Source organism: Schistocerca americana, chromosome X (assembly GCF_021461395.2).
Source record: "Schistocerca americana isolate TAMUIC-IGC-003095 chromosome X, iqSchAmer2.1, whole genome shotgun sequence".
Classification (NCBI taxonomy): domain Eukaryota; kingdom Metazoa; phylum Arthropoda; class Insecta; order Orthoptera; family Acrididae; genus Schistocerca; species Schistocerca americana.
Genome location: NC_060130.1, coordinates 816,443,915 through 816,462,543, shown reverse-complemented (window position 1 = coordinate 816,462,543; position 18,629 = coordinate 816,443,915). Strand labels below are relative to the sequence as shown.

Below are 18,629 nucleotides of genomic sequence, written 5' to 3'. Positions count from 1 at the left end.
CTCCCATAATGTATTCAAAAGTAAAGAATTTAAAGATTTAGCTGAGAATGAAAGAGCAAAGAATTACAACGATCGACAGAAGGGATTCGTGGTTCCGTACATCAAGAAACATTGTGTGCTAAATTTGCAAGCATGCAGCATGTGAAGAAACTGGTGGTACAAATAGTAAAATTTCTGAACTTCCACGCATTCTTCCACAGTCAGTTGCAACAATTTTCGATGGAGCTGAACGAAGAGTATGGAGACTTTATACACTGCTGCAAAGTACGTTGTTTGAGTCAAGGGGCATGCCTGCAACGATTTTTCGATTTAAAACTCGCTACTCTAGAATTGATGAAGGAAAATGAGTGCAGGAACGGAAATTAGAATATCCAGAATGGATCCTGAGCATTGCATTTTAATCGAACTTGACTTTACACTGCCCACAGTAAGACATTGCAAGAAGAGAAACAATTTCTTTCTGATTAGATGGGGACACATTTAGAAATAAAATCGCGTTATGGAAATGACACATTCTCACAAACACAGTTTAGTTTAGTTTCCTAAGCTCACTGCCGTTAAGGAAAACGCTAGGTTCGAAGAATTCAGTGTGGCCTTGAAAGAATTACAAGGGTAGTTTCCTAAACGATTTGAGGACGCTACCAATCCTACATCTATTTTCGAGCTACACACATCAAAAAAAGTTTTACATCACCCCTGTTCCCAGAACTCCTGAAGATAGACGTTGGCTGTGGATATTGTATCACATACACACTCCCTTTGACTGTTCAGAGATTCACTAAACCCGCCCAAAGATGTAAAAAAAACCATGGATGAGCAGCTCCTTTTAGGCGCAGGGGTCCGACAGCCGATCAGTTCGTCATTACACCAGCAGGGAGGTACACGGCTCATTCTGTCTGTAGTTCAACCATGCCTTGGCGGTCGATATCGCGGTTCGATAGCGTCCGCATTGTTTACTTATGCCAGGAAGGGCTCTCAACAAGGGAGTGAACCAAAGCGATGTTGTTCGGACGTGGAGGAGATACAGAAAGACAGGAACTGCCGATGACATGCCTCGCCCAGGCCGCCTAAGGGCTACTACTGCAGTTAATAACCTCTACCTACGGATTATGGCTCGGAGGAACTCTGACAGCAACGCCACCATGTTGAATAATGCTTTTCGTGCAGCCACAGGACTTCGTGTTACGCCTCAAACTGTGCGCAATAGGCTGCATGAAGCGCAAATACACTCCCGACGTCCATGGCGAGGTCCATCTTTGCAACCACGACACCATGCAACGCGGTACAGATGGCCCCAACAACACACCGAATGGACCGCTCAGGATTGGCATCACGTTCTCTTTATCTATGAGTGTCGCATATGCCTTCAACCACACAATCGTCGGAGACGTGTTTGGAGGCACCCCGGTCAGGCTGAACGCCTTAGACACACTGTCCAGCGAGTGCAGCAAGGTGGAGGTTCCATGCTGTTTTGGGATGGCATTATGTGGGGCCGACGTACGCCGCTGGTGGTCGTGGAAGGCGCCGTAACGGCTGTACGATACGTGAATGCCATCCTCCGACCGATAGTGCAACCATATCGGCAGCGTATTGGCGAGGCATTCGTCTTCATGGACGACAATTCGGGCATCCATCGTGTACATCTTATGAATGACTTCCTTCAGGATAACGACATCGCTCGACTAGAGTGGCCAGCATGTTCTACAGACATGAACCCTATCGAACATGCCTGGGATAGATTGAAAACGGCTGTTTATGGACGACGTAACCCACCAACCACTCTGAGGGATCTACGCCGAATCGCCGTTGAGGAGTGGGACAATCTGGACCAACATTGCCTTGATAAACTTGTGGATTGTATGTCACGACGAATACAGGCATGCATCAATGCAAGAGGACGTGCTACTGGGTATTAGAGGTACCGGTGTGTACAGCAATCTGCACCACCACCTCTGAAGGTCTCGCTGTATGGTGGTACAACATGCAATGTGTGGTTTTCATGAGCAATAAAAAGGGCGGAAATGATGTTTATGTTGATTTTTATTCCAGTTTTCTATACAGGTTCCGGAACTCTCGGAACCGAGGTGATGCAAAACTTTTTTTAATGTGTGTATCTTCGAGGCTGTTTGCCGTTTCAGTTGAAAGCGCCGCTTTGCATGTGCAAGCGTAGCTGATTGACGTGAAAGGCAGTTCCCGTTTTAATTGCAAATTCTTTTGCAGTAAAACTGTCCAAGACGTCTACATTGCTTCCCTCAGACAGAATTTCCACGGCTCCATATTTCGATCGACACATTTGTATGAAAGGCCTTTTTTCGATTATGAAACTAAATAATTCACGATTACGTGGTAATTAGAGTACGGACATGTCTGCGTCTGTCCGTCTGCCGACAGTTTGTAACAGATAAAAATCGTATTATGCCGTCAGCGCGGCAAAAATAATTAAATAACACTGAATTTTTTTTTGTTTTGATCTACGTTGATGCGAAATGTGAAAGAATACAGCCACAGCTTTCAAAAACTCGTTTACGATAGAGGACTGCAGCACCATTCCCCCTTTCAATTACCGAACAAACGAAAGGATGGCTGACATAGTGTTTAGTGTATCTGGGATTGTAAAACAGTTAAGATCCTTAGACGCCAGAAAGGCATCTGGCCCAGATGGTATCCCCGTGAGACTTTATGTTGACTAAGCTACAATTATAGCACCATTCTTATCCGTCATATATCGCAGGTCATTCGAATGGCGGAAAGTTCAACGGGGCTGGAAGAAGGCCCAGGTTGTAGCAATCTATAAAAAGGGTAGAATATCGGATGCACATAATTACGGCCAATTTCACTGACATCGATTTGTTGTAGAACCATGGAACATATTTTGTGTTCAGACACAATGACCTTTCTAGACTCTGAGAAGCTCATCTGCAGAAACCAGCACGGTTTTAGGAAACAGCGGCCATGCGAGACACAGCTGGCCCTCTTTGTGCATGATATACAGCAGGCTCTAGACACCGGCTCCCAGGTTGATGCCATATTTCTCGACCCACTTCCGCACTGTCGCTTGCTACAAAAAGTGCGCGCTTACGTTCTATCCAGTGACATATGCGGTTGGATAGAAAGTTTTCTAACAGACAGGGAGCAGTATGTCGTCCTGAACGGGGTAACTTCAACAAAAACAAGAGTAACTTCAGGTGTGCCCCAGGGCAGGGTAATAGGTCCTCTGCTTTTTACGATTTACATAAACGATCTGGTTGATGGTATTGACAGCGGCCTTAGACTGTTTGCTGATGATGCTGTAGTCTACTGGAAAGTAGTATCACACGGAAGTTGTGAACAAATCAATGAGGATTTGCAGAAAATAAATGCGTGGTATAATGACTGGCAGTTATCTCTCAATGTTAGTAAGTGTAACCTACTGCGTATAACAAGGCGAAAATCCCCATTAATGTGTGAGTACAAAATAAATGAAGTCTTTGGAAGCGGTAACATCAGTCAGGTATCTGGGTGTGACTATTCGAAATGATCTCAAATGGAATGATCAGATTACGCAAGTAACGGGTAAGGCGAATTCTAGATTGCGCTTTATTGGTAGAATCCTGAAGCGATTCAGTCCTTCAACAAAGGAAGTAGCTTACAATACGTTAGTTCGTCCAGTCTTAGAGTATTGTTCGTCTGTATGGGACCCTTACCAGTTGAGTTTGATTCAAGAAATTGAGAAGGTCCAAAGAAGAGCGGCAAGATTCGTGACTGGTACATTTAGCCATCGCGAGAGAGTTACAAATCTCGTAGAATGTTTGAAGTGGGACACACTTGCAGATAGACGACGTGCTAAACAGAAGGGGCTGCTCACTAAATTCCAAAATCCAATCTTCACCGTGGATGTAGAGTATATATTATTACCACCAACTATCAAATCGCGTAATGATCATCATTCAAAGATAAGGGAAATAAGAGCTCGTACTGAGGCGTTCAGACAGTCGTTTTTCCATCGTGCGATCCGCGAGTGGAACAGAGGGGGGGAAATATGACTTTGGCGCGAACTGTGCCCTCCGCCACACACCGCTTGGTGGCTGGCGGAGTATATATGTAGATGTATGTAGATTTCGATCTACTTACATACCCCGCAAGCCATCGTAGGGTGCGTGGCGGAAGGTACCCTTTACCAAAACTAGTAGTCTAGTACCTGTTCCACTCGCAGATAGAGCGAGGGAGAAACGACTGGCTGTATGCCTCCGTATGAGACGCAATTTTTCGTATCTTATCTTCGCGGTCCCAACGTGTAGTGCATGTTGGCAGCAGTAGGATCGTTGTGCAGTCAGCCTCAAGTGACGCTTCTCTAAGCTCTCTCAGTAGTGTTCCTCGAAATGAACTTCTTCCCTCCAGGGTTCACACTTCAGCCCCCCAAGCATATCTGTAACACTTGCATGCTGATCGAACCTACCGGTAACGAATCTAGCTCTCGCATCTGAATTGCTTCGATGTCTTCTTTCAATCTGACGTGGTGCGGATCCCAGACACTCGAGCAGTACTCAAGAATAGGTCGCTCTAGCGTCCTGTATGCGGTCTCCTTTACAGATGAAACACACTTTCCTAAAGTTCTCCCAATAAACCGAAATCAACTATTCGCCTTCGCTACCACAATCCTCATGTGCTCCTTCCATTTCATATAGCTTCGCAAAGTTACGCCCAGATATTTAAACGACGTGACTGTGTCAAACAGGACACTACTAATGCTGTATCCGAACATTAGGGGTTCATTTTTCCTACTCATCCGCATTAACTTACATTTTACTACAGTAAGAGCAAGCTGCCATTCATCACACCAACTTATCTTCGACACCTTCTTGTACGTCACAGTATCATCAGCCAACAACCACCCAGAAACTTCGTGGCATATTAAAACTGTGTGCCGGACCGAGACTCGAACTCGGGACCTTTGCCTTTCGCGGGCAAGTGCTCTACCAACTGAGCTATCCAAGCACGACTCACGCCCCGTCCTCACAGCTTTACTTCTGCCAGTACCTCGTCTCCTACCTTCCAAACTTTACAGAAGCTCTCCTGCGAACCTTGCAGAACTAGCACTCCTGAAAGAAAGGATATTGCGGAGACATGGCTTAGCCACAGCCTGGGGGATGTTTCTAGAATGAAATTTTCACTCTACAGCGGAGTGTACGCTGATATGAAACTTCCTGGCAGATTAAAACTGTGTGCCGGACCAAGACTCGAACTCGGGACCTTTGCCTGGTAGAGCACTTGCCCGCGAAAGGCAAAGGTCCCGAGTTCGAGTCTCGGTCCGGCATACAGTTTTAATCTGCCAGAAAGTTTCATATCAGCGCTCACTCCGCTGTTGAGTGAAAATTTCATTCTAGAAACATACCCCAGGCTGTGGCTAAGCCATGTCTCCGCAATATCCTTTCTTTCAGGAGTAATAATAATAATAATGGCGTGTGACGAGGGCCTCCCGTCGGGTAGACCGCTCGCCTGGTAAAAGTCTTTCGATTTGACGCCACTTCGGCGACTTGCGCGTCGATGGGTATGAAATGATGATGACTAGGACAACACAACACCCAGTCTCTGAGCGGAGAAAAATCTCCTACGCAGCCGGGAATCGAACCCGGGCCCTTAGGATTGACAGTCTGTCGCGCTGACCACTCAGCTACCGGGTGCGGACTCTTTCAGGAGTGCTAGTTCTCCAAGGTTCCCAGGAGAGCTTCTGTAAAGTTTGGAAGGTAGGAGACGAGGTACTGGCAGAAGTAAAGCTGTGAGGACAGGGCGTGAGTCGTGCTTGGGTAGCTCAGTGGTAGGGCACTTGCCCGCGAAAGGCAAAGGTCCCGAGCTCGAGTCTCGGTCCGGCACACAGTTTTAATCTGCCAGGAAGTTTCATATCAGCGCACACTCCGCTGTAGAGTGAAAATTTCATTCTAGAACAATCACCCTGTCTGCCAGATCATTTACGCATATAGAAAATAGCAACCCTCCAGTCACACTTCCCTGGGGCACTCCTGATGTTACCCGTGTCTCCAATGAACGCGCGCCGTCGAGGGCAGCATACTGGGTTCTATTAAGAAGTCATAGAGCTAGTCGCATATCTGGAAGCCTATTCCGTATGCACTTACCTGCGTTAACAGTCTGCGGTGGAGTGCTGCGCCGAATGTTTTTCAGAAATGTAGAAAGATTAAATCTGCCTGTTGCCCTTCATCCATAGTTCGCAAAAAAAGCAAGACGGGTTTCGCTCGAGCGATTCGAGGACATGATCTTTTCGGTCTCTAAGAAATTTATTGTATTCGAACTTAGAATATGCTGTAGAATTCTGCAGCATATTGGTCTGTAAAAATGGCTCTGAGCACTATGGGACTTAACTTCTGAGGTCATCAGTCCCCTAGAACTTAGAACTACTGAAACCTAACTTACCTAAGGCCATCACACACATCGATGCCCGAGGCAGGATTCGAACCTGCGACCGTAGCGGTCTCGCGGTTCCAGACTGTAGCGCCTAGAGCCGCAGGCCACTCCGGCCGGCTATTGGTCCGTAATTTGCGGGTCTGTTCTTTTACCCTTCTTAAAACACGGAACACGTGAGGCAATACTGACCCTACGACTTATCTTAGAAGCTAGATTAAGGAAGGGCAAACCTACGTTTCTAGCATTTGTAGACTTAGAGAAAGCTTTTGACAATGTTGACTGGAATACTCTCTTTCAAATTCTGAAGGTAGCAGGGGTAAAATACAGGAAGCGAAAGGCTATTTACAATTTGCACAGAATCCAGATGGCAGTTATAACAGTCGAGGGGCATGAAAGGAAAGCAGTGGTTGGGAAATGAGTGAGACAGGGTTGTAGCCTATCCCCGATGTTATTCAATCTGTATCTTGAACAAACAGTAAAGGAAACAAAAGAAAAATTCTGATTAGGTATTAAAATCCATGGAGAAGAAATAAAAACTTTGAGGTTCGCCGATGACATTGTAATTCTGTCAGAGACAGCAAAGGACTTGGAAGAGCAGCTGAACGGAATGGACAGTGTCTTGAAAGGAGGATATAAGATTAACATCAACAAAAGCAAAACGAGGATAATGGAATGTAGTCAAATTAAGTCGGGTGATGCTGAGGGAATTAGATTAGGAAATGAGACACTTAAAGTAGTAAAGGAGTTTTGCTATTTGAGGAGCAAAGTAACCGATGATGGTCGAAGTAGAAAGGATATAAAATGTAGACTGGCAATGGGAAGGAAAGCGTTTCTGAAGAAGAGAAATTTGTTAACATCGAGTATAGATTTAAGTATCAGGAAGTCATTTCTGAAAGTATTTGTATGGAGTGTAGCCATGTATGGAAGTGAAACATGGACGATAAATAGTTTGGACAAGAAGAGAATAGAAGCTTTCGAAATGTGGTGCTACAGAAGAATGCTGAAGATTAGATGGGTAGGTCACATAACTAATGAGGAAGTATTGAATAGGATTGGGGAGAAGAGAAGTTTGTAGCACAACTTGACCAGAAGAAGGGATCGATTGGTAGGACATGTTCTGAGGCATCAAGGGATCACCAATTTAGTATTGGAGGGCAGCGTGGAGGGTAAAAATCGTAGAGGGAGACCAAGAGATGAATACACTAAGCAGATTCAGAAGGATGTAGGTTGCAGTAGGTACTGGGAGATGAAGAAGCTTGCACAGGATAGAGTAGCATGGAGAGCTGTATCAAACCAGTCTCAGAACTGAAGACCACAACAACAACAACAACATACACAGGAGTCACCTGCACTTTTTTCCAGTCGCTTGGCACTTTGCGCTGGTCGAGAGATCCGCGATAATTGCAAACTAAGTGACGTAGAGTAGTCTTTGAGGGACCCAACTGAGATTCCATCCGGACCTGGCGACTTATTTGTTTTCAACTCTTTCAGTTGTCTCTCTATGCCAGGGATGGTTATTACTATATAATCCATATGGAACTCTGTGCGATGGTCAAACGACGATACATTTGTACGATTCTTCTGCGTGAACGATTTCTTAAATGTGAAATTTAAAAATTCGGTCTTCCTTTCGCTGTCTTCTATTGCCAAACCAGACTGGTCAACGAGGGACTGAATGGAAGCCTTAGACCCACTTAAAGATTTTACACAGGACCAGAATTTTTTCGGGTTCTCTGCCAGATCTTTAGTCAAGATATGATGGTGGTAGCCGTTGTATACTTCGCCCATATATCTTTTCTCAGACGCACGAATCTCTACTAATCTTTCCCTGTCGTCATTTGCGCGTCCTCTTTCCAACCAAGAGTGCAACAGCCTTTGCTTCCTCAGAATTTTCCGAATTTCGTTATTAAACCACGTTTGGTCTTATCCCTCCTTAATCCACTTACTAGGAACATACTTTTTCAGAACACGATTTACAATCTGGTTAAACTTTGCCCATAATTTCTCTATGGCCATCATTCTGGAACTAACAACAGCTTATCTGCTCTTTCTAGCAGAAAGACTCTCCTAGCCCTCTTGACTGATTTATCAACTTTCGCAACCATAGTCGTTATGATGACATCATGATCACTAATCCCCGTCTGCACACTGACGCCGTCGATAAGGTCCGGCCTGCTTGTAGCTACAAGACCCAAGACACTTCCATTGCGTGTTGGCTGCGAAACTAGCTGCTCAAGACTGTTTTCGGAAAACGTGTTCAAAAGTACTTCACAAGACTGTCTGTCTGTATCCTCTGCAACGAATCCATACACGTACCAGTCTATACTCGGCAGGTTAAAGTCACCACCAACTAGTGTTGTATGATTTGGGTATTTATGAACAACTGACCATAGACTTTCTTTGAACGACTCTAGAACTGTCACAGCGGGATCGGGTGGTCGGTAAAAATTCCAACAATTAATTTGGTTTCGCTTAGACTTGTTATGCGCGACCATATAACTTCACTGTCACTCAATTTCAACCTCATAGGGGCAATATTTTTGTCGACTGCAATGAACAGTCCTCCTCCTAGGCGTCTAATCTGTCTGTCCGGGCCAGCCGCTGTGGCCGAGCGGTTCAAGGCGCTACGGTCGCAGGTTCGAATCCTGCCTCGGGCATGGATGTGTGTGATGTCCTTAGGTTAGTTAGGTTTAAGTAGTTCTAAGTTCTAGGGGACTGATGACCTCAGAAGTTAAGTCCCATAGTCTCAGAGCCATTTGAACCATTTTTGTCTTTCCGGTAAACATTCCAAGAGTCCCTCAATATCTTGGAGCATTTTACTTCTGGTTTTAGCCAGCTCTCAGTCCCAAGAATAATTTGAGGTTGAGAACTTTCCTGGAGGGCAGTAAATTCTTGAACTTTGTTACGAATACTTCGACAGTTTAGTGATAAAGTTTTGACAGTTGAACTGTCTTTACTCTGAACGCGGTCTGATTTCCCTGTATGCCTATCGACTGGCGAGTGTTCTTGAGAGTACCTCGAACTACCGCCTAGCCTAAAAAGCCTCTTTCTCCACTCACAGGTACCTTGCTACACGAGTAGCTGCTTCCTTTGTGTAGTGCACCCCAGACCTATCAAGGGGAGTCCTACAAATCCTCACCCGATAACTCAGGTCCAGAAATCTAAACTAAATGATCTAGATTCTGGAGCAGTGGTGACCATAATTCTGTGGTGACGTTAAAAACTTTCAGTGATGATGAACAAGGGCAAATGAATCAATATGAGGCACAGAACCCTCACCCGGGAAAGACCGAGTCGAAAGTTATGAGAGAAAATTTAATTGTTCTAATTCCTCTGACAGCGGAATGTTTGTGTAGCGGCACTTTTGTTGCTGAGACTGCATGGTAGGCAACTTTCCTGGGTGGCACTACGAATAAAAATAAGAAAAAAATGTCCAGTAAATATGGGCTCTAAAATGCTTACGTTGAGAGCTATGGGCACTTGTTCAGTAGAAGAGATGTGTTTCACAATGGCAAAGATGAACAAGTGCTCATAGCTCTTAAGGTATGCATCTTAGAGCCGATTTTTGCTAGACAGGTTTTCCTTATTTAGTCCGTACTACCACTTTTGGCAGTTGCCTACCGTACTATCTTAGCAACAGTAGTGCCGGTACATGTATTCCACTGTCACAAGTATAAGAACGATTTTAGCTCGCAACTTTTCACTTAGTCGTTTCTGGACCAGGGCCCCTTACCTCAAATTGATACATTTACCATTCTCCACCGTACCTGAAAATCTGTAATATCATCACGGATTAACCCTATATATTGTAAAGAGGAAGATATTAAAACTCCTTTGGGGTTGCAGAAACAGTTTTTATATCTGTTGATTTCTCGTGTTAACAACGACGTATTGAGTTCTATAATCTAGAAAGTCAAGAAACCAGTAACATATCTAATCCGAATATTAGACAGACTTGTATATTGTTCACTAAACGACATACCTGGATTGTATTGAATGCCTTCCAGAATTCTAGGAACACGTCATCGGCTTGGGCGTCGTTGCCTGCGACGCTCTGAATCTCATCGACGGACAGGGAGAGCTGTGTTCGGTAAGATCTCTGTTTTCGGAATCCGTATTGATTTTTATGGAGAAGATTTTCATTTTTCAAAAAAGTCGTAATGCATGAGCATTAAATACGTTCCACAATTCTGCAACACATTGACATCAGCGATATAGGCCTATAATTACGTGTATTCGTCTAGTGACACTCCTTGAAAATGGGGAAGATATGAACTTTTTTTCTAACGGCGTGGTACTCGGCGTTGCTTCAGCGGCCTACGATAGACTGCTGTCTCGAGCAGGGAAAGTTCTTTTGCATAATCTGGGTAGAATCTTACAAGTATCTTATCCGATCCAGATGCCTTTCTTCTGTTGAGCAATGTTAGTCGATTTTCTATTCCGTGATCGCCTACCTCTATAGCTGTTATTTCGCCATTCGTGCCACAATTGAACGCAAGAATCGTATTACGATCTTCCTCAGTAAAACAATTACCGAAGATTGAATTCAATATTCCGACCTTCTCTCTGACATTATTCGTTCTGGTTCCTGTATGGTCACTGAGCGACTGAATAATTGACCGCTAAAGCTTACTGACTTTACGTTAAACCCTAACTTCTTAAGACTTCTGATCATTTAGGTAGGCAAAATTTTACTTTCCGATTCATTGATCGCTTCCTGTATTTTTCTTCTTCCGTTCATTTTGGCTTCGTTAGATTTCGTTTGTCAACAAGATTTTGACTTCACTTAAATCTATGAACACGCTGTCTTTGCTTTCGTGACAACTTTCTAACAAGGCTATTGAATCACTTTGGGACTCCATACCACTCAGAACAATGCTCAGCATATAAGGCGTATTGTATAATCTTTTCAATAATATCCATATGTGTTCCACATCTTCGTCCGCAGAGTTGAATATTTGATTTTGGCTACTCAGATACTGTGCAATTTGCTAAGTAAAAGTTAGCTTTCTCCACATTCCTGGTAGCAGTTGTAGTCATTGATCCGGTAACATCATTTTCTACGTTAATTGATTTAAAAAGTCCGGGTACGTTATTTACTGGGAAGTGTAAGACGCCCTCATGAGTCGATTCTCTAAGAGCCCCGAGTACTTGTCGGGGAAAAACGTTGACAAAAATTATAACAGAAGCCTTGTCTCTAGAACCACTTTCAATCGCACGACACTGCCAATGTATAGTTCGAAAACTGAAGTCTCTCCAGATTTTAACCGCATGGTCAGAAAACGTAACTCACGAAATTCTCTCGAGTTTTTCTGAAGCTTTCTGCGAGTACAACTCTTGTAGCAGGTGGTCTGTAGAGGCATTTGATTGCCACGTTTGGCCTTTTGATGCTTACCTTCATTTAAGATGAAACGGAATTTAATATGTAAAGTTTCGAGTGCTAGCTATTAGAAAATGTGAAAGACTTTTAATCGATTTTCTCATGGGAATGAAAAAAGCGGAAGCTACTGAAATCGGTGGCTACACTGTGGAATCTAAACTTTACAAATATGACGAAAGCACGGCGTAAGAAAATGTGTTAAAATTGAAATATGTGAAATAGAAAACTAGAGCATAGCACCGTGGCGCTTTGAACTCTGTATTCTACTGCTACAACAATTGGCGTATTTTAATGTGTACATCTTTTCCGTAAACGAAAGCAAAAGGTGACGTAAGATCTTTTACTGTTTATATCTTTCTCGCAGGTGAAAAAGAACTGTCACGCAACAGCTTTTAGTGCTTATATCTTTCCCGCAGGCGAAAGGGAAAAGCGAAAGCTACTGAAATCGGTGGCTACACTGTGGAATCTAAACTTTACAAATATGACGAAAGCACGGCGTAAGAAAATGTGTTAAAATTGAAATATGTGAAATAGAAAACTAGAGCATAGCACCGTGGCGCTTTGAACTCTGTATTCTACTGCTACAACAATTGGCATATTTTAATGTGTATATCTTTTCCGTAAACGAAAGCAAAAGGTGACGTAAGATCTTTTACTGTTTATATCTTTCTCGCAGTTGAAAAAGAACTGTCACGCAACAGCTTTTAGTGCTTATATCTTTCCCGCAGGCGAAAGGGAAAAGCGAAAGCTACTGAAATCGGTGGCTACACTGTGGAATCTAAACTTTACAAATATGACGAAAGCACGGCGTAAGAAAATGTGTTAAAATTGAAATATGTGAAATAGAAAACTAGAGCATAGCACCGTGGCGCTTTGAACTCTGTATTCTACTGCTACAACAATTGGCATATTTTAATGTGTATATCTTTTCCGTAAACGAAAGCAAAAGGTGACGTAAGATCTTTTACTGTTTATATCTTTCTCGCAGGTGAAAAAGAACTGTCACGCAACAGCTTTTAGTGCTTATATCTTTCCCGCAGGCGAAAGGGAAAAGCGAAAGCTACTGAAATCGGTGGCTACACTGTGGAATCTAAACTTTACAAATATGACGAAAGCACGGCGTAAGAAAATGTGTTAAAATTGAAATATGTGAAATAGAAAACTAGAGCATAGCACCGTGGCGCTTTGAACTCTGTATTCTACTGCTACAACAATTGGCATATTTTAATGTGTATATCTTTTCCGTAAACGAAAGCAAAAGGTGACGTAAGATCTTTTACTGTTTATATCTTTCTCGCAGGTGAAAAAGAACTGTCACGCAACAGCTTTTAGTGCTTATATCTTTCCCGCAGGCGAAAGGGAAAAGCGAAAGCTACTGAAATCGGTGGCTACACTGTGGAATCTAAACTTTACAAATATGACGAAAGCACGGCGTAAGAAAATGTGTTAAAATTGAAATATGTGAAATAGAAAACTAGAGCATAGCACCGTGGCGCTTTGAACTCTGTATTCTACTGTTACAACAATTGGCATATTTTAATGTGTATATCTTTTCCGTAAACGAAAGCAAAAGGTGACGTAAGATCTTTTACTGTTTATATCTTTCTCGCAGGTGAAAAAGAACTGTCACGCAACAGCTTTTAGTGCTTATATCTTTCCCGCAGGCGAAAGGGAAAAGCGAAAGCTACTGAAATCGGTGGCTACACTGTGGAATCTAAACTTTACAAATATGACGAAAGCACGGCGTAAGAAAATGTGTTAAAATTGAAATATGTGAAATAGAAAACTAGAGCATAGCACCGTGGCGCTTTGAACTCTGTATTCTACTGCTACAACAATTGGCATATTTTAATGTGTATATCTTTTCCGTAAACGAAAGCAAAAGGTGACGTAAGATCTTTTACTGTTTATATCTTTCTCGCAGGTGAAAAAGAACTGTCACGCAACAGCTTTTAGTGCTTATATCTTTCCCGCAGGCGAAAGGGAAAAGCGAAAGCTACTGAAATCGGTGGCTACACTGTGGAATCTAAACTTTACAAATATGACGAAAGCACGGCGTAAGAAAATGTGTTAAAATTGAAATATGTGAAATAGAAAACTAGAGCATAGCACCGTGGCGCTTTGAACTCTGTTATCTACTGCTACAACAATTGGCATATTTTAATGTGTATATCTTTTCCGTAAACGAAAGCAAAAGGTGACGTAAGATCTTTTACTGTTTATATCTTTCCCGCAGGTGAAAAAGAACTGTGACGCAACAGATTTTAGTTCTTATACCTTTCCCGCAGGCGAAAGGGAACTAAGACAGAGTGTCTTTTACTGTAGATATCTTTTCCGAAGCCAAATAAAATTTTGTTGGGACATTTTTAGACGACAGACGGGCGTGGCCACTAGGATATTCTCTGGTCAATGTGTTTCAGAGAAGGAAACCATGTGACGTGGAGTGACTCAACAGTGCTGCTCTCTGGTGGAGGGGAGGTAGAGTTATTAATGTGTTTGGCGTAGTGTGTGTTGGTGTGCGTGACCGAGTGAGGGCTGTTGTGGTTATTGAACTGGTGCTACGTGTGGTACATGACGGATTCTTGATTTAGTATCCAGAGAAGATTCCGTCTCTGTAAATATGACTATTTTATCCAAGAAGAAGTCCAGTGGACCAGGAAAATCGGAAGATCAAAATGACTCGGGGAACCATCATGGAGGAACTCATTCTCTTTCACTGGCGTCGATACAGAGCCATTCTCAGGTGAGATGCAAATGCTTTATTTTAAATAATGGTTCACACGTAGAGAACATCAAGAAATGAGATTCTATAGCCTCGCATGAAGTTACGTGAGAGACTTGTTTTTTCCCCTTTTCCGATGATGTGTTAGTGGATCGTATTGCGTATAGACAAAACTTGGACAGACTGCCCCAGAAATACGTCATATATTCCGACGCACTTATGAGGCAGGAGCTTGTTTTTCAAACTTTGTTTCCTCAACAAGTTTTTGAAAAGTAAGGTATGTTTATTGCTTGACTGACGAGATTGGTAATAATACTTGTGTATCCTGATAACTTCGCTGTTGTGCGTATTGGTTGACACAGTTAGCGTAAGTGTCAAGGCAAAGATTTTAATATAAAGCACATTTTGCTGCACAAGCGCTTGGATGCTGTTGCACCAACAGTTAGCTGTAGGTACAAACAATACACTGAAAATCGTGACCTGAAAATACTGTGCCTCTTTTTTCCTCCATAATCTTAGTTATTTTGTGTCGTGTAATAACCACGGTTAGTTTGATTTTTGTTTTCCATCAGTTTACATTGTAATTGCTTCAGTATCTCTTGTTGTTAGCCATTAAACAATTCCAAATACTAGTATTTGGTTTATGAGTGACATTACTTTTTGTTTGCTACCTCCCTAGATTTATTGTTCGTCAAAACAAAGTTAATCCCCTCCCCTCCCCCCCCCCCCCCCCCGTTCTCTCCTAGTTCGTTTTCGTAATAATAAAGATATGGCCATTGTAATAAGATTTTGTTCAAAATTAACGTGTGGAGCAGTCAGAGATAGATGAATTCTAAATTCATCTTAATGTTTTGCTGTTCTGCTATCTAAGGTGATATTAGCTTCAGTTGCAGTAACGGGGCTGAGCTTATTAACAGTTAATATAATTTGCCTGCAGTTCATTAAACTTTTATAGTTTGTGTCCCAGTAACTTTCGAAATTCATGGTATATGGTCCCGAGAAAAGTTTCTTCTGTCTTGTATTGCGTAGTTCTTTTCAGCCTGCACATCTAATTTATGCTTTTTGTAGAGTTTTTGAAAAGCAGATTGTATCAAAGTTGTGTATATGTTATTAGCATGTAATATTTATATCTGTTGTTCTCTGCAGAGTTTGCTTTTGGCTTTTATTGCGGTACTTAACCTTTTTACTGTAAACAACACAAATTCTGTGTGTGGCTGAATTTTGAAAATTTTGTTTATTTATTCCAGTCATCATCTGTTATCCTTAGATAATGAGTGCCGTAATTTGATAACTTTTTACCAGTATTTAGTTTTCTTGTTTCTTTGCGTTTCTTTCTTTGCCGAGTTAATTGTCACCTTTTTTTCTGAAATTCAATGATTGTGTCTTAAATAACGTGCCTGCCATCCGTAGTTTTACAGTGAAACAGCTGATTATTTGTTCCAGCCATCTTTGTGTTTTGGTTATATGGAGGTGTTACGTTGTATTACTTGCGTACGTCTTGAGTATTTTTTATGTCCATAGATATTGAATAAATAAAAGTAACTTGAGGGGGGGCTGTTTATTTATTTATTTGACCCCTTAGGTGATTGATGCATCGGTAGTTTCTTCAAGTGTAAACAAATATGGGAGACGTTGAATTAATGGGCGCGTATGACCCTAGTTGTTTTTGCGCCCTGAAACAAAAACTTAAATTAGTAGCTTTGCTGACTATCCGAAGAAATCCGGCTGCGACTACAAACTCGTCGAAATGGCGAAACTGTTGCGTTGGTGATAACAGGCGACGATTTCGTCAGTGGCATTTGCTACGCAAGCTAGCGTGTGCATCACGTCTGTTCAGACAAAGAAAAATCTTAGTAACACAGGAAGTGTTAGATAACTGTTGCTGTTCATCGTTCCTGAAAGTGATTATAGTGAAAGAAACTAGAACATGAGTACATTCGAAGAGGACAAACAATGTTAAAAGCTTAGAGATGAAAATCATTGTTCTTACTGAAAACAATAAATGGATGCAGGTGTTACAGATTTTATTAGTTGGCCTGTGATTAAGAACAGTAGTGATCGCATTAGAGAAAACCAAATAAATTAGCAAGTAGGGTTAGTAAACACACTTCGTTCTTGAAGAGAAACTTCTTTGTGAGAGATATAACGATGTGAGTACAAGTAAGAATATTTTTGATTTGCGTGGATGGAATCCAAGGCTACGTGGAAATTAAGAAGTGTTAACACGCGGTCTGTCAATGAAACTGAGAAATCACGAAACACGACTGTTGTGAAAAAATGCATTAAGTAGTTCCATAGGAAGTAGTATACTACAGTAGTATTGAAAGCATTTATGCAACTGCGACTTATTATGGTCGTATAGATGAATAATTTAATAATGCGATAACTTGAACTGCCTTGTTAACGAAAGTTGATGAAAACTGTCACTCAAATAAAACCTCAAATTAAGAAACAATTGATACAGAATGGAAGACATCACGTAAATACAATGTGAGACGACTTGAACCAGGATATAAATCGAGAATTGTTCACTAGTAGCGCACTGGTACTATCTAACATGAAATTTGTACGACAACTGAAATGTAGGTTTCATTGGCGTATCTGAACATGGATGTAGCATCGTGGCGTAGTGTATAAGTGCAGGATTACTAATGTTAAGGTCCGGGGTTCGATTCCCAGTCGTTCCTTAAATTTTTTAAAGGCCAATCATTTGTTTTTTATCACATCAGGTAATTACAAATATGAAAAATAAGCTGTACCATTGTTCGGAGTGCACGTTAAACTTTGTGCCCCTTTATAATTCGCTGGTAAGTCATTTCGGAAGTAGGAAGTCAAGGTCAAACCAGCAATAGGGAGTGTCTTGTAAGGCATCATATCTTTCTAACCAAACTTCGCGTTGAGGAAAGCTTTACCAGTTAACGACAGAAAACCTCGTTTCTTATTTCGCTGGAACAAAACATGTATAGTAATTAGCTTGTTCTGTCTGAAAGAAGGCAAAGTAGACCCACTAGTATTAACTTGGCTATGTGATTTTTAGACTACATATCAGAAGTACTGGGGTTAAACTCTGTTCCTCTATGGATTTATTTCTTGGCTGAATATCTGGCAATAAGGTATTTCGTGTATACGGAAAAAAAATGGTACGTCCGTGCTTCAATCTGTGTGTTAGCCTTTTTATGTTCTAGTGATCATTTGCACGCTTTCTTCCGAAGTTATTTGGAAAGATTCGGTATAGTGTATGATGCAGAACTGGCTGGCAAAGCTATTCTCAGGTTAAAAGCAACGGCAGAGCGCTTGTAAAACATTGCCGTGACGAAACGTTGTTTGGCGGTATCATTACTGAATTGTTTATGCCAGAAAGCTTATCGTTGGTAGTATAACCAAAATAATAAAGAGTTTTAATGGATGTTTGCCAAGTTTAAACTCTTCTTCGTACATCACAGTGCGCTTTCCAAATACTGCCGAATTCTCACACACTGCCGGGTGTACTGGCTATTCAATTAACAGAGGCTTGTACAGTGCGTTTCAAGAGGAAACCGGCATGCTGATTAGGGGTTAGGTGATACCATGTGTCATTCAGAGTGGGAATCGTCGTGTTAAGATGTGCCCTGTTGTCACATGTGCTCTGTTGTCAACACAGCTTTTTCAGGTCGAGAAAAATGAGTACTGAGCTGATGATGGTGACGTGTGTTTATTGGAAATGTCGTTTCACAGCACATTCGAAAGTGCCACTACAAATTACAGACCGTTTTGCTATACCTTTTGACACATTCGCTCCAATACGTTATTAAACTTTTCCACAGTATCTCTGGCTGTCTCTGTGCTATCAAGCCCACTCATCATTTAGCCAAGTTGTACTATAAAACTCTTTTCTTCACAATTCTCTTCAGTACCTCTTTATTAGATACTCTATCTACCCATCTAACCTAAAGCATTGTTCTGCAGCACCGCTTTTCAAAAGCAGCTACCCTCTTCTTGTGTGTAATGTATATCGTTCATGTTTCACTTCCATGAAGGTGACACTGAAGATAATGACTTTCGGAAAAGTTTCCGGAGCTTAGTTTCAAACTGCGGAATTGTATCAAAATATCCACGAGATTATTACGGTAGTCGTTTAGAACATCATAGTAC

General features: G+C 42.0%; 1 protein-coding gene and 1 non-coding gene across 3 annotated transcripts in view; one reads left to right on the top strand and one right to left on the bottom strand.

Annotated features, from left to right (window-relative positions):
* Nucleotides 1–4,900: 4,900 nt before the first annotated feature.
* On the bottom strand, nt 4,901–4,975 carry Trnas-cga. The gene has a single exon. It is a non-coding gene; the product is annotated as a tRNA-Ser (tRNA).
* A 9,282-nt stretch (nt 4,976–14,257) lies between these two features.
* Nucleotides 14,258–18,629, top strand: part of LOC124554734 (OTU domain-containing protein 5) — a 93,696-nt gene continuing 89,324 nt past the window's right edge. For both annotated transcript variants that reach the window (XM_047128384.1, XM_047128383.1), the window contains exon 1: nt 14,258–14,519. In XM_047128384.1, coding sequence (XP_046984340.1) covers nt 14,397–14,519 — 123 coding nt within the window. In that variant the 5' untranslated portion in view covers nt 14,258–14,396. The remainder of the gene's footprint in view (nt 14,520–18,629) is intronic.